Below are 19,617 nucleotides of genomic sequence, written 5' to 3'. Positions count from 1 at the left end.
GCGTTTCAGCTGGGACCCCTGGCAGTGTGGGTGAGCACAGACTCGAGCCCAGACTCTAGCCACTCCTGGAACACTGGCTCTCGCTGCGCAGGGCACGTGGGGCTGAGGGTTTGTTCGCCCTGCCCGCAGCCAGAGAAGTTCCTCTGCGGCCGATTTTTAATGCAAACAATAACATTTAAAAGCTCTATCATTAGCTTTTCTGAGATTAGTATCTTTTCATATTTCATCAGATGAGTTAAAACAGGATTTTGCCGGTAAAAAGATGCTTTTTATAATTTAGAGAAAATTAGTGTGGAAACACATTGAAACCTTAAAGGGCAAGTGAAAAAGAAAAATATGGCAGTATTATGACAAGTGCTATTTTCTAATACTGTAATTGCTGGAAAATGTGTTTTCATTGTTGGACTCATGTGTATCTTCAAATAACTGTAAGTAATATACTTAAAAGAGTTTATATATACAGTACTTTTCCACATTTCTATATAGTTGTAATGTTTATTTTTATTTTTAACAGGTTGAAAATGCATTTACTGGGTTACCAGGCTACAAGGACATTCATGTTCTTGAATTTAGGTAAACAGATTTACTTTATAAATACGTGTGCTCCATAGTAGTCTTTGTAAATGAAATGTCCTTTGCATTTATCACATCTGCTGTAACAAAACAGGATCTGAACGCTGTACTTCAATGCTATTTCTGGTGAATTAGTATTCTCAGTGTTGGTTTTTTAGGAGAGGAAACAGAGTTAGAGAAAGACAAAATAATATATTCAAGGAGTCAGCACTATGTTTGGTCTTAGTTTTTAAAACACAAACCAATCTGGTCTGATTGTTCTTCACAGCACAATGAAAATATATCCAAATTCTACTTTTCCTTTCTTTCATAATCAGACAATTTAAATTAAACCCATGGTTGCGTAGCCAGGAATTATATTTCCTTACCTCTTTCTCGCAGGTTTGGCCGTGCGCCTGTTACTCTTGATGGCGTGAAAGTAGAGGGGTCTATGTGAAGTTCTTTTAATTTCTTACTGAGTGTCTGTTTAAGCTTTTCCCGCAAACTGGAGTACAGTTACGTACTCAGGCTTTGAGTATGAGGAGAAGTATGACAATCTGGATGAGCACCAGAGAAGAGGAGCTTGGGCCCTCACTTGATTTTGTGAAGTTCAACTGTCCCCTCTGTCTGTGTTGCTCAGCTGCGGGTGCCACATGAGAAAGAAAGATGCTTTTCCCTTCTAGCCACTGTGCTTGGGAGACCCGTTTGTTACAGAGCTTATCCTGTATCTTAACTGGTGTTCCTCCACACCTGGGGAACAATCTGGAATTCCTCTACTCGCTGCTGAAGACTATGTAAAATTTTTTCTTGCTCTACTTTTTCATTGCGATGTAACACAAAAGAGTGTATGGGAAATAATTTCATTGTTTCTGTGCACGTTTGAAAATATCCTGATTTGACTCTCCTACTGGGTAAATAGTTTGATTAGGCATGGAATTATGGTTGAAAAACAACTTGGTTTAGTTTTGAAGTTTTCGTTCTAATTTCTTTGTTATTCTAGAAGTTCATTTTGATTTATAAGATTTCTTCCATCTCTCTTGAGAGTTATAGGATCATTTTTTTTTTTCAGTGATGTTCTGAAATTTCTCAGTGTCTTATTTTAGTGTGGATCTATAAATCTGATTTTCTTTTCATTTATTTTAATACTATAACACATGCATTGCCAGAAAGGTTTCCAATTTTAACGTTAACAATTGAAGTCCTGTTAATCTACCAAAACCAAATTACTTATGGCCAAGGGAGGGGTGCACACCTGTAACTCCAGCTCTCCGGGAGGCTGAGGCAGGGGATTGCCAAGTCTGAGACCAGCCTGGGAAACGTAGTGACTTAGGGAGACTTTGTCTCCAAATAAAAAGAAAAAAGGCCTGGAGAGGTGGCTCCGTGCAGAAGTCCTGGATTCAATGTCTAGTACTTCAGGAAATTGTTTAGAAAGAAATAAGCCATATATCAATTATTTAAAAATGTCTTAAAGCAGAAGTTTAATTGACTATAAAAACTTTTGGTTTTAAGATATTTTCTTCACTTTTATTTCCTTTAATGTATAGAACTTTGCCAGTGTCTGATACCATGACTTTTGCATTTTCATTTCAGAAGGTATTTCAAAGAAAATGGGAAGAAATATATAAATAACTTGTGCTTTGATGAGTGATGTGACGTTTGTAGCTGTCTTAAACTCTGACTAACGATTTCCATTTTAACTTTCAGGCCCCCTCGGGGAAACGGCAGGTAAAGTACTTTTTGGCGGCCCCTCACTTTCAGTCGGGGTAGTGTGGAAACCGTAGAAGCCTGAGGTGTGTGCGAGCCTGATGCAGTCTTTTAGTCATTGCCCATGTCGCTGTCCATCTCCTTACAGAGCAGGCGGTTGGCAGATGTTTTCTGTTAATGACCAGTGGTAAACGTGTTCAGTTTTGAGGCTGTGTGATCTCTACAACTGCTCGGCTTTATTAGGTGAAAATAGACATAGGCAGTACATTGTAAGTGAAAGCACATTGCTATGGTCCATTAAAACTTTATTCATGTACACTGAAATCTGGATTTCATGTATTTTCACATGTCACAAAATTACTGTTTTGAATGCCGGGCGTGGCGGCATACGCCTGTAATCCCGGCACTCAGGAGGCTGAAGCAGGAGGATCGCTGTGAGTTTGAGACCAACCTGGGCTACATAGTGAGTTCAAGGCCAGCCTGAACTGCACAGTGACACCCTGTCTCACAAAAAAAAAAAAAAAAATTGCTGTTTTGATTCTTTTCAACCACTTAAAATGCATTGACTCATGAATAGCAGCCTGAGGGGCATTCACAAACTATAGTTTATAGGCTTCTTTTTTTTTCAGTCAGTATTTGTTTATCATCATCCAGGTAGACTCTTGTATAGACTGCTGACTGACAAGTACTTTAAATACTGAGTTATGCTTAATTTAAACTAGGAATAATAAATTGTGTGAATGGAGGTGCTTTCAAGTATGCTGTGTCATTCAGTAAGATAACGAAGTGTACTCTGGTAAATGAAAGGGAGAAAGCTGATCTGTAATAGTTCTTGTGTAAAAAGAGTTTCTAGAATTTTATAGAAGAAACAGTATAAGAACTTAATAAATATTCCCTTTTGAAGATTTCTTGCCATTTTTGTCTTTGGGTTCAAAATGTATTTTCTCTTGGGAGACTATGAAGTACAGCAGAGTAAAATCATAGGCTAAATATGGCCATGTTTAGAGACACAGTGTTATTCCGTATTGTACAGTTGGCAGATTCCACTTCCATGGATTTAACCAGCTACTGATGGAAGATATTTGAAAAAGCCAAAAATACAAGAACAAACCTCTGCCTGCACTGATCATATGCAGATTTTTTTCTTGTTACTATTCCCTAGCTATTACATAGTACTTGTATGGAATTAGATACTAGAAATAATCTACAGATGATTTAAAGTACATGGTAGAATGTGTATATGTTACATGCAAATACTGCACCATTTTATGCAAGGGATCTGAACATCCACAGCATTTGGAGCTGGAGGATAAATACCACAAATAGTGAGGGACGACAGTAATATCATATGGAAAGGGCTTTCTGACTTCCTCTTTTTCTTTATATTATTTTAACAAGTATTTATGACGTGCCTGTAACTGAGCAAAGACTATACCTACAGAAAATGAATGACTCTTGATTGCTGTCCTCAGGAACACATAATCTAATAAAAATTACTTTCAGAGCTGTCACAGTTCTAGTTCTTTTTCTCATTTTATCATTTCAGTATCTCTCTGGGATAGTAGAAATGAGAATTAATATTCATTTTCTTCTGAGAACAAGGAAATTTTGCTTCAACAAGGCAAACTGATGTTGTAAGTTACATAGCCAGGTGATATCAGCTACTTTGGCAAGGTAACCAGATTTTGGTTTTCTGTACTTGGAGCTTACGTAACTACTCCGTGTGTATGTCTTACAGGTATATAGGTTTAGTGCTCAAGAATAATTTCATAAGCATGAATAAAGTTTTAATGGAACATGGCAATGTGCTTTCGTTGCTTACTTGCTGCCTTCTTGGGGTGGTTAAAATGCTAAAACAACCCCGAACCTTGACGTTAACCCTGTGATAAAAAATGGTGCCCCATCACTCAGGGCCAGCACTGCTGTGTAGAGACGCAGACAATCCCATACAGTCATTCGATTTTGTGATGCAATTATTAAATTGTGTATAGTTTTTTAGAAGTTCCAGCGTTACGCCTCATTCCTCTATGGAGTTTATCTGTAACTTTTTGGGGTGCCTATGTGCCAGGTTATGTATGAACGAGTGTGTGGCACCGAAATGTTTAAAGAATGAAAGTCCCCCCGCCGCTAAATGCTTAGGAAATTTCCTGTTCATTTTGTGACTATTTCAGGCTGCAGTCATTGTTGTAAGTAAGCAGGACCCATGTGCAGTAAGCCAACAATATACATACATACGTCATAACTTCCTTATACAGTAACATATTTCTAACTTCAGCTTCAGGCTTCTTTTTTGTGGGTATGGAATCGAACCCAGGACCTTGTGCTTGCCAGGCGGGCGCCGCGGAGCTGTATCCAGGGCCCCCAGTTTCAGGCTTTGTAAGAAGTGTTCTGGAGGAAGGAGTGTCTGAGTTTCCCTATGTGTCTCTATCTGGGCTGAGCTTGAGGAGATGTTATACTGTCACTACACACGGCCCTCGGAGGGTCCCACAGTGGTGATGAAGAGTCCAAACCTGCTGTCCTCACAGAATGGTTTACAGGTTGCAGGTTTGCTGACTCTTACTGTGGATAAAGAATTTTCAGGACATGTCAGTAAGAGGCAAAAAGAGATTTGTGTGGCAGAAATTTAAAAGTACACACTCAGAGAAATAGAGTGCAGGTCTGAGAGGAGAGAGAGAGGCAGGCGGGGGTGCTCGCAGCCTGGGCTAGGTATATTTATGGGAGGTGTGCACGCGGAACCTGCGCAGCTTGTGAATCTATGGAGAGAGGGGATTCCATTTACGGTGAAGGGTCGCAGCTCTTCCTGTGGGGAGGAGCCCATTCACAGGTGAAAGGGAATGGCCAGGCCTGTTGTATCTAGGGACAAGGAAAAAAATGTGTTTTTAAACTGGGCTTGTGCCCGGAAGCCTGGTTTTTATTTTTGCAGTTACGATTTTTCTTGTTTGTACCTTCCATCCTACCTCAGTACCACAGTTTTTCCTTTGAAAGACCTGCTGATTCAAAGCCAGTCAGGACACTGAAGGTGAGGGAATAAGAAAGGGGGAGGTTCACTTCCACACGCCCGATGTCTCTGGAAGTAGCTGTCGAATACAGAAACTGTCCTACGTTCAGCTCGCTCAGTCCGGGTCAGAGGACGGCACGACGTAGCTGAGCTTTTGTTGGTTAACTTGGGGTTCCTGACGGAGGCCGCCGGCAGGGACGTCTGCAGTCACATAGTACCTGCGGCTGTGTGTTCTACTTCTTATGGATTTCTTTGGCCTCCTGGTTTTCTCTCAGTTTGTCCGCCCAGAGACATCTCCGCGTTCCTTTACTGTGCCAGAGCCGAGCCTGTTCCGGGTCCCGGGGAAGTTCCTGGCCCTAAGGATACATGGTTTCTCAGCACCTCAGACATTTTTGTTTTGAGTTCTCTTTCTAGGAAAAAAACACAGCAATAAATTGCGGCACCTCTCTGAGTCATTTTGTCTTCTTTAATAAATTTATCTTAGACAGGGAAGATTATAACAGAAGTGTATTTGGATGCCCAATGGAAATGCTAGGGAGCAAACTGCCAGGAGAGAAAGGCCCGTAATCTAGCCTGGGACGAAGGATTTACATAGGTTTCTTGATCTAGGAACATTCCTTTTGATCTTCCCCCTGTAATTTTTTAAGTTATGCAAAGCATATGGTAATCTTCCAGCAAATGCTTGACTTTCCTCGTCTGATTTTCTGCAGAGCCCAGGACACGATTCAAGGTTTATTTGGCACAGCCTCCACTCCCGTCCTTTCCTCTCCTCTCCTCTCCTCTCCCCTCCCCTTCCCTCTCCTCTCCCCTCCCCTCCCCTTTCCTCTCCTCCGCTCTTCCCTCCCTTCCCCTCCTCTCCTCTCTTCTCCTCTCCTCTCTTCTCTCCTCTCCTCTCTTCTCTTCTCTCCTCTGCTCTCCTTTCCTTTCCCCTCCCCTCCCCTCCCCTCCTTCCTTCTGTTCTTAAATCACTGCATCATCTTTTAGAGTATTGTTAACAATACAAGTGAGTAGCATAGGTTGAGCCCAGCTTTCTGATATGGAGGTACAGTCAGTTCCACTGAACTTGAAGAGAGAATATGCACCTCACAGAGCTGGGCTTTGTGCCTAACACAACGTCTCTAAAGTGACAGCTAACAAGACACAAATGTAGGGGCTGGGGATTTAGCTCAGCGGCACAACACCTGCCTGGCAAGCACAAGGTCGTGAGTTCGATTCCCGGTACCGGCAAAAAACAAACAAACAAACAAACAAAAAAAGACACAAATGTATGAGGGTGGTATAAATGCTGTATAGGGTGGAAAACTGCTCTTTTTATATTTATAGACTGAAAATGCTTCCACTTAGGAGTGTTATACATTGTCATTTAAGTAGAACAAATTCAGTTACTTTACCTGCCTGCATTAGTGAACAAAATTGACTATCTACCCCATTATTTTCAATACTATTTGTTGAATTATTATGAGCTAGACATTGTTGTAGATTCTTGAGATACAGAGTTTAATAATAATAATTGCGCCTATACAGTTGGAAGGAGGGAGAGAAACTATAACCATGAACCATAACTTCAGTGTTTGGAAGAGCTTCCCTCAGGAGGTGACATCTTAATGAAAGAAACAGCTAGTTGGAAGAAGATGTGTGTGTGTGTGTGTGTGTGTGTGTGTGTGTGTGTGTGTGTGTGAGTGTGTGTAGGGTGGGACACAATAGCAGACACTGTAAAGAGAAGGAGGTGATGTGCAAAGACCCCGACAGGGCAGTACGTGCAGCCAGGGTACATCCGGGAGACTCCTGAGGGAGGGCTCCTGCGCGGCCATGGAGACTGTGATGCTGAGTTCTGACCAGCAGGTGTCTCCCTTACCGTTTTATTCTACCTTAGAACCCAGCACTGTTATTTTAGCATTTTATTGAATTTCTTTCCTTATAAAGAAAGATGGGAAATTATCCATGGATTAGCATGTTTTGATGTGTGAAATTTAAAGGCTTTAGTTGCTTAAGGGATTGAGGGAGCTTCTAGATGATAGCAATTGTTTTTATTACCTAGATATCAGAGTTCCCAGCTACCACTGTGAAGAGTCTTAAATGACCCCATCAAAGGAGGCAGCTAGCTTATCATATGCGAGGCGGGCAGTATTGGAGTGATGCCTCATTCCCACTCGCTGATAAAATATAAATAAGGGAGATAAAAGCCTTTCTATGCTAATGGAGACAAGAACAGTAGAGATATCTGGCTGTTTACACGGTAAGTGGGGTCACTTTCGTGGCATTTCCTGTACTCCTGAGTGTCACCTGTACCAGGCCAGAATTGGTCCAAACCAGTCCCATGCTCCCAGGAGGGAAAGGTCTCTTCAGACCAATTCAGGTTCCTCTGACCACAAAAGACAGTGGACTCTCTACGATTCTCACTGATCTGTTTAGAATAAGAAACACATCTACCAGCTGCCCGTTCACACACTCGCTGGCTCATGCATTGTCTTCCCAAAGGAAAATCTGTACGGAGTTATAATGAAGACTTTCCAAGTTTGAAAGCCGGAGGAGGAAGCTGGATGACTTTGATGGCCAGTATCATCGAGCCATGACAGCTTCTATCGGTTTCCAGCCTAGAGACTATCATAGAAGCGAGCCCCAGCACACTGACCAGAAGCTTTCCCCTAAACAGTAGCATCAGTTACTGACAACTCTTTTCTTCCTAAATCACGTGCTGTCAACATTTTGTTGATACCATTTTATGTGTGTGTGTGTGTGGGGGGTGACTGGGTCTCGACCCCACGGAGCGCCAGCTTATCACTCAGCCCTTTTAATTTTTTGCTTTGAGGCAGGGTCTTGCCGGGTTTCCCAGGCTGGCCTCCAACTTGCAGTCCTCTGGCCTTAGCCTCCTGGGGAGCCGGGATCGTGGGAGTGTGGCACCGCGCTGGGGTGCCTTTTCCTTAGCTCTGTCTGTAGTTTTCTTTCTACATTCAGACCGGTGTCGGTTTCCGTCCTTCCAGCGGGCACTGGGGACCTGTCAGAGCCAGGTGTCAGGCTGAACCTTGGGGACGGAAACTCCAGGGAAGTGAGGCGGCCTTGCTATATTATTACTGTTTTTTAACAGAGCAGTGAAGGCTGTGGTCAAGGATACATAAGAACCTCTAAGTAAGTTCGGAGGAAGACGCACCTAATTTCTGTCTCTGCTTGGGTTTCGGAATCGGTTGCTGCTAGGGAGTGTCTGAAGCGCAGATTGCTTCTGTGGCACATCTGTCTTGGGTGGTTTATCTCGGGAAGGTCGTGCTCCCCTTTCTCCGGAGGGTGTTGGCACGGCTTCCGGGCTGCGCCTGTGACGGCTGCGTGCAGAGACAGGCCGGCAGCCTGTGCAGCGACTGATTCCCCCGTAGTGACTTCTTTATGATAGTCGTCAGGGGGAGCGAAGCCCCACTGATACATCAGAGTTTAAATGGTGACTCTGCCACATCTTTATTATGCAATTTAAAAAAGTCTTAACATCCTCAAAGCCCGCTTTCCTCAGCAATATTCTGAAGATGATAAAAACTTCTCACCCAGGTTATTAGAAAATTAAAGGCGATAAAGCCATGCAAAGTGCCTCTCATGTTGTAGGCCCTTATCGCTTTTCGTTGTTGGAGAAATCTGGCTGAGAGTCAGGACGGTGCTGCGAATCTGTGGCGTGGGTGCTACAGCAAGCCGCTGTTTATCATTGAAGCTCTAAAAGGTTCGCTGTCACTGGTTTAAGAGGAATTCCTATCTGCTTTAAAATCTTGTAACCTGTCGGGCTTGGTGGTGCACACCTGTAATCCCAGCACTCGGGAGGCTGAGGCAGGAGCATCATTGCTAGTTTGAGGTCAGCTTGGGCTACAAAGTGAGCTCAAGGCCGGCTGAACTGCATAGTGAGACCGTCTCAAAATGACCAAAATAAAATAAAATAAAATTTTGTATACTGATGTTATTTCTCAAAGTGACTACTTTTAAAATTCTTATTAGCACATGTTTAATTCTTATTAGTGCATGATTCTATTCATCGAGGGGAACTGGAACGTATGTAACACTTCTCAATTTTTTTGCCCTTCCCCTCTGCCCCGTTAATTAATTAATTAGTTGCCGGTCTCAGATTCACTTATTTATCTTATGAGTCATTATAAAGTTAATTATTGCTTGGCATGGGGGTGCATGCCTACAATCCCGGCAATCGGGGGGCTGAGGCAGGAGGATCATCAAGAGTTCGAGGCCAGCCTTTGCTACATACTGAGTTCAAGTCCGGCCTGAACTACATGGCAAGAACATGTCTCAAAAAACCAAAAAGTGAAAACGAAACAAACAAAAAAGAATAAAATTAATTATTGTATAGGCAGATTAACAACCAGACTAGCAGGCCCAAAGATACATAAAACACATAAGACAGTTATACTAAAGCAAGGTGCACTTTTAGATACACTGTTCATGCTGATTGTGGTGACTTTTTTCTTTCTCTTTTCCCCTGTTATCTGCACTTTACTTTGCACTTTATTTATACACTGAGTTTCTCATATGGGAGAAACCATGTGATACATCTAAGCTTATGTGTCTGATTTCCACCATGACCTGTGGCTTATTACATATTTTTTCGAACAACAATAAAGAAATAAGAGAAGGTTTCTCATTGTTGAGGGGGTTAGAAAGGCTTCCTTTTACAAGGAGAAACGCCAATCGGGAAACAAGGAAGAAGGGGTGGGGATTTAGCTCAGTGGCACAAGCACCTGCCTGGCAAGCACTAAGTCCTGAGTTCGATCCCCAGTATCGCAAACAAACAAACAAACAACAACAACAAAAAACCAAAAAAACCCCAAAAATACCAGGGATACAAGGAAGAAGGGTGATGGTGAACAGAAAGGAACTGCTTTGAAAGGGGAAAGGAAGTGCGGGAATGGGGGGACCAGAGGCTCAGTACTTCTGCAGAGTTAACTCCGTGGCTTCCGTAGATCCTCATCCTGTGCTGAGAGCTTTGACGCTCATTCTTTGCACGCAGGGATGGCAAGAACTCCCCAGAGTTCGTAGAGAATGTGGTGGAACCTGTGCCTTTTGAATGTCTCTCTAGGTCTGCTTGTTCCTTTTTATGGACTAGAACTTCTCTGGCTGTGCCCCCTCAGCTGGGTCTCATGTGTTCTTTCTTCACCCACAGCGGCATAGATGTTCACTATGAAGTCACCTTCAGTGGAGAGGCCATCAGCAATACTACGTGGGACCTAATTAGCCTTCATTCCAACAAGGTAGAAAACCACGGCCTGGTGGAGCTGGACGACAAGCCCACTGCTGTGTACACAATTGGTAATTTCAGAGAGCACATTGCTGAGATGCTGCACCAGAACCTTCTGGTAGGGAATTCCTCCTTGAATCCAGATCCCGGCTCTCTTCAGCTTATCAGTGGTGAGTTCGATTGACGTCATAGAGGTTTTTTTAATAGTTTTAAATTCTTGTCCACAACGTTCTGGTGAAAAATACTTTCTCTAATTATGTGTGGCTCAGAGTACTCTGGGACCGTCTGAGACGGGGGTCGTTGTGGTATATGTGGAACTGTAGTCGTGAAGCTGTTTTGCATAGTTTAATCAAAAGCTCGCTGGCATGTTGCAGACAGATCAGGGAGGTGGAGAACAGCATGACATTTAGAGATATTTGGACAAGTGGGAGCAAAGCATAAGGAAAGGGAAGTTGTGCCTGAAAGTGTGAGCTGAAACAGTCTGTCATGCTGTGAGGCAGTGGAGGCATGGACCCCAGCAGAAATTCAGGCAGTCAAGGCTCGAGGGGCAGACGGAGAAGAGAGAGAGCAACTCAGAAAAGCTGCTGGAAGGTCTTAGTCACAAGAACTGGGTGCTGGGGAGAATTCATATCGCTGTGGAAATCCAGCCGCGATCCACAACGAACAGGTAGATCTGATATCACCAAGGAGAGGGCGATGCCCCTGGATTTGGAGGCCAGAGCGTCGCCTTAGGAACCTGAGACTAAACTTTGCTTAGAGTTGGGATACTGGGATGTAGCATCTTAACTCGGCGTTTGTTCATTTACTTGCTATCTCATGTTTACTTCTCTATGATTTCTTCACCCATTGGTAGCTTAGCTTTTATTTTTTTTAAAAAATTTATTTATTTATTTGTTTTGGAAGTGGGAATTGAACCCAGGGCCTTGCGCGTGCCAGGAGGCACCGTGCTACTGAGCTATATCGCCAGCTCCAGTAGCTTAGCTTTTAAAATGTCTAGCAGAGTATATTTTATTGAAGTGACAATATGGGAGAAAAATCCATGCTAGAGAGGCCGTATTTTACAGCCTGTTCCTTATACTTTTTGTTGTTGTTTTCTGAGGCAGAGTCCCGCTTTTCACCTCCTGCCTTAGCCTACTGAGTGCTGGAGTTACAGGCACGCGTCACCATGGCTGGCTTCTCGTACACATTTTTAAGAGAGAAGAGTGCCAGTCTTTCATTACAAGAAAAACTTTATACAGATTAATTGAGGTTTGCTTGAGCAAAGAATGATTCGTGAGTTAGGCAGCCCTGAGAATCAGGACAGGTCCTGTAGGAGTCTGGGGCTTCTCTGGCTGGATGATATTTACAGATAGAAAATGGAAAATCGCAGCAGAAAATGCGAGTGAGTTAAAGATACGGAGGATATGGGTTCACTGGCTCAAGCCTGGCTTTTGCCTTCCTGACCTGGTTTAATGGGTGCTCACTTGTGATTGGCTGATGCTCAGGTACAGTACTACAGAGCTAAATACCTAAGTTAGGTACTTGTTTTGTTTACCTACCGAGTTAGGTTGCAGCTCAGTATGTAAGGGCTTAGATGCGTGAGTACCAAAGCTTGCTTATGCCAAATGCAGTTTAATTTAACACCTTTTAGGCAGCTGTGACATAAGTGTGTGTGTGAATGTGTGTGTGTGTGTGTGTGTGTGTGTGCACATGTGTGTGGATATGCGAGGAAGCAAGCAAAAATAGATGCTGGAGAAGCTAGAGAAGCTTGTTGGATTTACATAGAAAGGGCGAAAAATTACTAGCGGAAGAGAATGGAAAAGCTTTAGAAGGTGAGACAGAGAGATTAGGGAACCAAGGTTCCTGAGGGGGCTACAGTTTGGAGAAACAGGTTTTAGAGAGATAAGGAAGTCTTTTCCAGGCAGTAGTATGGTGTGTGTCGTATGTAATTTGTGTGCATGTGTGTGTACATATATGTGTGTTGTGTGTCAGACAGACAAGAGACAAAGGAAGAAAGAGGAAAATTTTACTGCGTGTGATATGATCCCTTATTCTCCTAATAAGACAATATTTTAAGGGGCTGGGGATTTAGCTCAGTGGCAAAGTGCCTGCCTGGCAAGCGCAAAGTTGTGAGTTTGATTCCTGGTACCGGAAGAAAAACAAAAACAAAAAAAAACCCAAAAAACAAGAGAGTATTTTAAAACAAATATTAGGCTTGGCTAAAACTTCACATTGCTTTTCAATTATGTTTTCTTCTGGGTTGATATTTCTTTCACTTGACACCGTCCTGAGACAGGGCCACAGAGTGGTTCTAGCTTTGTACGCTGGGGAGGACTTTAAGGTGTTGGTGGATGTAGGGACACAAAGCTATTAGTCCTAAAACAGAGCTCACTTGCATTTTGGAGCGTGGTGAGTGCCCCGGGCTTGCGTCCTCATAATACTCCTTTGTCTTCGTTGAGTCTTGGAATATTTGGACCAGATGAAATAGTGAGCAGGGAAGAAGCTTCCGTCTGCAACTTGGGGCTGACCCTGGGAGCAGCGTATCGGGCAGAAGACTTGAGGAAGCTGAGCACTGGGATCAAACTCAGGAAAGATATAGTTAAGAAGTCAAAACCTAAGGGAGCTTGAAGCAAGATTGAGCGTGAGAAATGGGGCTTGGTGGCGCACGCCTGTAATTCCAGCACTTGGGAGGCCGAGGCAGGAGGATGGCCATGAGTCTGAGGCCAGCCTGGGCTATAGCCTGAACTGCATACCAAAACCCTGTCTCAAAGGGACCAAAATCAAAACAAACAGAACTGAGTACAGGGTGTAGACACCAAGGTCAGTAGCCAAGGTGAGGAGAAAATTGCGTGACGATTAATGTATATGGTAGGCAAAGTGAGCTTGTTCAGGAAACTGAATTTACAAATACCACTGCAAGAGCTTCCCTTTCATGGAGCCTAGAGGTAGAGGTACTTCCTGAAAGGCTTTCTAAAAAAGAGGTCATCAACTCTCCGAATTTGTAATCAAATTCGACAAAAGCTCTGATACCCAATACTGACCGTGCCAGTTGGTGGCTTGATTTCTCATCAAATGTGTGTTTTAATTATTCAGAATTTTGTTCCTAAAGTACATTTCTATTGTCATACCAACTTCAGAGTTCTGAATGGGGCTGGAGTTTTCTAGGTCACTTGATCATCATTCTCAGAAGATATGTTCATCCTTGATCTTGGGAGCTTATTTTCTGTAGAAGAGAAGATAATTATACACACAGCTAGAAAGAGTTTTGGAAAATATGTAGATAGGAGTTTTGACTTTTGGTTTTTCCCTGTCAGTCTAGGGGGAACAGGTGAATAGTTCCTGCCCCTATTTTAGAAGCATACCCCAGGCCACACTTCCAGCAGTCCCTTCTTTTTATCTTTTATCAATTCTTACTCCCCTTAAGGCAAAATTAATTGCTTCTTCGTCTTTGGCACATGTATTATATATGCCCCTCACATTATTTTATGTTTTCTAATTTGTGTTTATTTATTCCTCTGACATAGGCAATGCTTCCTAACAGAAATTTTGCTTTATTAGCATTTATAATTTCACATGGGCAAAGTCTGTGGTAACAACCAAAGTTTCAGTAAATCTTTGTTGAATTAAATTATGCAATCTACTTCTTTTTTTATTTTAAAGAGAGTAGTACATGAGAAACAAACAAACCAAAAAATAGAACAGTAGCAGCATACCAGTATCACGAACATAAAACAAATCAAAGCAATAGCATTCAAAGTGATCCAGGGTCTCAAGACAAATTAATACAAATCAACCGTGGTTGTTACATTGCATATTGCTATCCTCAACTACATTGCTCATGCAATCTACTTTTTAATTGCTGTTTAATATTATTACATCAATGAAGATATTGGTGTCCTAGCCTATTTTTCAAAGACACTTTCTCCTAAAATAAAAATCATTTTGCATGTTTTTTATTATTCTTGCATTTACCAAAAAATTTAAAGCTATCTATTTAAACTTTTTTTGCTTAAAATGAAAAAGAATCATTTTGAAACTATTTCATGGGAATCTGGAAAAAGAGTGAAAATTGACTTGAGAGAGAAAAGGAAATAATATTGGAGTGTCCTAAGTGGGACAGTCTTTAAGAATCTTTGCTTTGTGTTGGATTCTTATAATCCAATCAGGTTGTACTAATATAAGTAAAATAACTGAACAACACTAGCATTTTCTTTTCTTTTTTTATTTTAAAAATAAAAGGAGGAAAACGTTAACAGACAGGCAACCTTTTACAAAATAGCAAAAGAACAGTACAGACAATACAGAGTTACAAACAACACTAGCATTTTCTAAGCAAATGTGCCTCAGATATTCTGCTAACATCTAGTCCAGTAAAAAGAAAGGGCTTGGTTTTTAATTCTCTCTGCACCTCAAGTACAATAGTGTCTTAGCTAAAAAATGCCCTTTAATGTTGTTCTTTCCTCAGTGAGAGGAGTTTTGCTTCCCGAAAATGAAGACCTCGTTTGGAACACCCAAAGTTCAAGTCTTCAGACCACACCACCATCTGTCCTGGTGCGTTTCTGTGTTTTATGCCTGGACCCGGTCGCTTATGCTCTGTCCTTTGTCTCCTCGCCTGCTTGCTTTGCTGTCGTAACTTTCCCGAGCTGTCCCCATTTCAAATATTTCCTTGCATCACACCTGGAACATTACTCAGAGCTGTCAGCTCTTGTGTACCAAGTGCTGGTTCAGAAAATTTAAACCTTCCGTAGCGGTTGAATGAAGTCTACGTTGCCAGACCACGTACAGTAGGAAGCTTATTCATACTTGTTTGGTGATAATTAAGGTGTAAGTGCCCACCAAGTTGTTTCCTCGGCTACCCTAGTAGTTTCTATAGTGAAGACAAGACGGCGATTCGAGTTACATGGGTACAGTGTACACGGTGTGTACATTTTTACTGAAAGCACGAGAATTATATTGAAGAGCATACTGAAGAAAGTTTAGCCACCAAAGCATGTAGAATTGTGTATCAGCTTTATTTTTCTCTTTAAAATAAAAAAAAGAAAGAAAGAAAGGAAAAGAAACTGAGGGAAAGAAGAGTAAAAGTACCAACTAGCTCAGCAATGAAAGGACTGTTAGGTCTCTTTTTAAACAGGTTTGAAAACATTCCTGTTTGCACATAAACAGCATTGAATGAATTTCCATGTTTGTTTTCACCCCCCAACTCGACTACGAATTCTGCTTTCGCGACTACATTTTTACTTCCCACTTCCCTTACAGGGAAACCTCCACTAGAACAGAACACGACTTCCTCAAGAGCAGTTAGAGCAACAAGGGTGACGCGGGCAGCCGCAGCGCTAGGGACGTCCTGTGTGCAGTGAGCGGAGGCTCGCTGTCAGACGCGGGGCGGGGCTGCTTCTCACCTGCTCTCTTTGGACTTCTGTTCATCTCGTATCAGCTGCTTGAAATTTTTGTTTCTTGGCATTTTCCAAGCAATGAAAATTTGGAAAACCTTCCTAAATTCATTTAAGCCCTGATCCACACAGCCATTTCTTCTACCTTGTTACAGAGCAGCTCAGTTTAGAAATGTGGAATCACGGGTAATAAGCTTTTCACTGAGTTCCATGTTGGAGAAAAAAGGTTAAAGGAATACTGACATCAGAGGACATTCATTTGGTGTCCTGCGTTCACTCAGATATATTTATTTTGTGCTTTTCATATGCCAAGTACTGGGAAAACAAAGACGTATAAGGTGGGGCCCCACTGACCAGAAGTTTCCAGTCTGGGAGTAGACTTCTAAACAAATAAGTGATTCAGATGCCAGAAGCAGGTTTAGAAAATTAAGAGGGAAAAACATTAATTCACTGAAATGGTACCATCACAGTATTTTTTTGAAGAATAGAGTTTGGTATTGAACAGATGGCTTTAATTTCCTCCAAATATATATATTTATATATATTTTATGTATATATTTTATGATATATATTATATATATATTTTATGAAAATGAGATTATATGTATATATCAAAGTATATATATGATTTTAAATACTAGAAAAAGAAAAGAGAATGAAACTTTCTTTCTGTACAATCTTCCCATGCTATAGACATCTAAGTATTAAAAACAGCCTCCTCCTCTCCCGGCTCTGTGTCCTCGGGTCTTAGAGTTCTGTGGAAAATGTTGGTCTGATGAGCATAGACTGCCAAGGCTGGTTTGGTTCCCCCCGAGAAGCTGTTCGCCGCCTGGTGTTACACACTTGGAGAGACCGCTGAGCACGGAGCCTGCTGTCGGGTGGGAAAGCGCTGGGACAAGGAAATCCAGAGGCTCCTCTTCTCATTCTGAGTTTTTCTCTGTGTTTTGTGGTCCTGGGCATTTCACTCCTATGAACTTCTTTTCTTAGTCTTTAATAGACATGATTGGAGCCAGGTGTGGTGGCACAAGCCTGCGATTCCAGCACTTGGGAGGCTGAGGCAGGAGGATCACCGTGGGTTCAAGGCCAGCCTGGGCTACATAGTGAGCTCAAGGCCAGCCTGGGCTACATAATGAGTTCAAGGCCAGCGTCAACTACGAAGTGAGACCCTGTTTCCAAAAAAAAAAAAAAAAAAAAATAGACGTTATTGGACTACATTCTCAAGCGTCTTTCTAGCTCTAAAACTTAATATTTTTTTATGTTCACATTTCACATGTGTGTGTATGTTTGGCCCCATCTCCTAACAAGATTTGTGTAGACCAGAAGGTGGCCTTGTAATGCATCCATGCCTTTGGCAAAGCAAGGTGGTGTTTTTTGCTCAATGCTGTTAATTCCATATCCTAGACTGCAGTTCGATGTCTCTCCTTTGGCTGGAACTGAACTCTTGCTCTCCTTCTGGTCCACTCTTAGAAGACCCAGGGCGGTGTGAACGCTGTAGACAGACAGGCCAAGCGGCTCGGGGTGCGTCTCTTCCCCGTGAGGCTGTGCAGGCGCACACGCCGGGTCAGCGCTTAGAAACTGTCCGCGGCACATGGTTGTGTGCGGCTGAGTCCGCCCCGAGGACGACATTCTCTTCAGATGCTGGAGTCCGCGGGGGAAGGCTCGGAGGAGCCCTTGGGTCCCGTCATCTGCACTGGCCTGGCTCAGCCTAGCTCTCGCTGTTCTCAGGCTCATTTCTGGGGTGGATTCCCCGGGAGGGAGCTGACCTCCTGTCCTGAAATCTTTCGCCTTCTCCGCAGTGCATTTGTATCTGGTGATCTGAAGACGCCTCTGCTTTCTTTTTGCATGCAGTGCATTCTTCTCTCGTACAGTAGATTTCACTTCAGTGGATTTAAGTTGCTAGATCCGGCCTAATGCCAGGCATGGAATAAAATATATAAACTCCTACAAAACACCCTGCTCATTTTTCCTATCACCATCATCATTAAACGTTTTTAGAAAGACTAGTTTTCATAAGACTAAATAATTAGCATCTTCAAGGGGCTGTGTCTACTTTTGTGTTTCTGAAACTAGAGATTAGTGTTACACTGGGAACAAAACTAGAAAAATTGGATTTTGAGAGTCTGATGCCGTTTCACAGGCCGGGCTACTTATCTGAGATTATCAGACCACTTTTAATATGGCAACATTCCTGATCAAAATGGAGGACATTAATTTATTACATATCTTTCGGAATGATTAATAAAATGGCTGATTGTTCCTGCAGTGGGCAGTGTGCATAGGTCTTTGGCAATAAATTGCGATATTAGTAACTTGCGTGTGTTTAAATTCATTTAAACCTAAAAACGGAGGGAAATGGACCAGCCAAAGCAAAGGAAACAATGATTTTCTCCCGCAAATTCACTGTTCAGTGTCTTTAAAATGTTATTTCACCCATGCCCCTTCTACAGGTGAGTTCTGAGGGGTTACGTAGTTTTTCTCTAGATTTTCAGTTAGTGTAGTAAGTGAAAGCATTGGGAGTTGGGTACTGATCTGTTTGATTTTAGAGCCCTGTCCCTGCCCACTCAATGTGACATTGTCTCCTGTCCCTAGAAATTGGGGCGGAGGGATAGACTGGCGGTATTTTACGTGTTTTCTTTTTATTTATGATATGATTTAGCCTTTTTCTTCCCCCAGGATAATACCCTTCAAGCTGAATGGCCCTCAGCAGATGAACCCACCACGAGCAATATCGCACCACTTGGTTTCAGCTCTGGTCCTCCCTCGACCACTGACAGGGAGCTCTGGCCAGAGAGTCCTTTGGGTGATTTAGTGTCTATACCTAGATTAGCCTTTCCCTCGGAGGTGGGCCTGAGTTCTTCCCCGGAGCCTTTAGAGGTTAGCAGCTTGACTCTTCATTCTGTCACCCCAGCAGTGCTTCAGACTGGCTTGCCTGTGGCTTCTGAGGAGAGGACTTCTGGATCTCACTTATTAGAAAATGGTGAGGAATTTTAATGATTTTTCGTACATCTTTATTATATCCAGTGAAAAGGGTTTTAAAGAGAGAGAGAGTCTATGGTGAAGATAAAAACAGTGGTGTTCATTAGGGAGAAACGTGAGGGAGGAAATAATCAGATTTCATTGGTGAAAAGGGATAGTCCAAACTGCTAAATAGAAATAAATGAGCTGGGGGGTGAAATAGATCACAATGAATAGATATTCTGAAGGTCATCGTGAAGAGTATATAATTTAATTAAATCACTACTGCCACTACTAGTATTTGCTTGAATATTCAAATGGCAGACAAATGGTATCAAAGAGTACTTCCCATAGTGTTAATGGTGGGGGCTGCCTCTGAAGATCTGAGGTTATGGTTGTATTGAGAAGGGAACTTGAACTAGGGCAACCTCAGAACAGATAAATAAATGAAAATAAAATAGATGATCTTCTAGATGTTGTCGAGGAAAGGAAAAATAAATGTGATGTAGTGATGGAACATAAACGTAAAAGAGGAAGATGAACAAAGATTTCAATAATCAGTTTAGGATTTTGAAAACTGAGTAAATCTGAAGGATGATAAATAATAAGCATAACAGAGAAATTGAGAATTCAGAGAGAAACACAATTTCCAAGAAAATTTCTCTCTAACTTTCTGTTGGGTTCAATCTTCGTTGTCAACATGGCTATCACCAGTCTCCTACTTTTATGGATAAAAATATCAAATGTTTGAAGATTAAATATTTCAATAGTCAAAGTCTTATCCTCAGAGATGGGGGAATCTATATTCACAAATGATTATCTCA

At 42.2% G+C, this 19,617-nt stretch overlaps 1 protein-coding gene across 1 annotated transcript in view; it reads left to right on the top strand.

Annotated features, from left to right (window-relative positions):
* Window positions 1-19,617, top strand: part of Impg2 (interphotoreceptor matrix proteoglycan 2) — a 93,343-nt gene that overhangs the window by 59,279 nt on the left and 14,447 nt on the right. Inside the window, exons 9-13 of the mRNA XM_013515197.1 lie at window positions 515-573; window positions 2,257-2,277; window positions 10,395-10,639; window positions 14,914-14,999; window positions 18,512-18,815. Of these exons, the coding sequence (XP_013370651.1) occupies window positions 515-573; window positions 2,257-2,277; window positions 10,395-10,639; window positions 14,914-14,999; window positions 18,512-18,815 (715 nt within the window). The remainder of the gene's footprint in view (window positions 1-514; window positions 574-2,256; window positions 2,278-10,394; window positions 10,640-14,913; window positions 15,000-18,511; window positions 18,816-19,617) is intronic.

Source organism: Chinchilla lanigera, unplaced genomic scaffold, assembly GCF_000276665.1.
Source record: "Chinchilla lanigera isolate Chin_1 unplaced genomic scaffold, ChiLan1.0 scaffold00026, whole genome shotgun sequence".
Lineage (NCBI taxonomy): Eukaryota > Metazoa > Chordata > Mammalia > Rodentia > Chinchillidae > Chinchilla > Chinchilla lanigera.
This window is presented reverse-complemented; position numbering and strand designations above follow the sequence as displayed.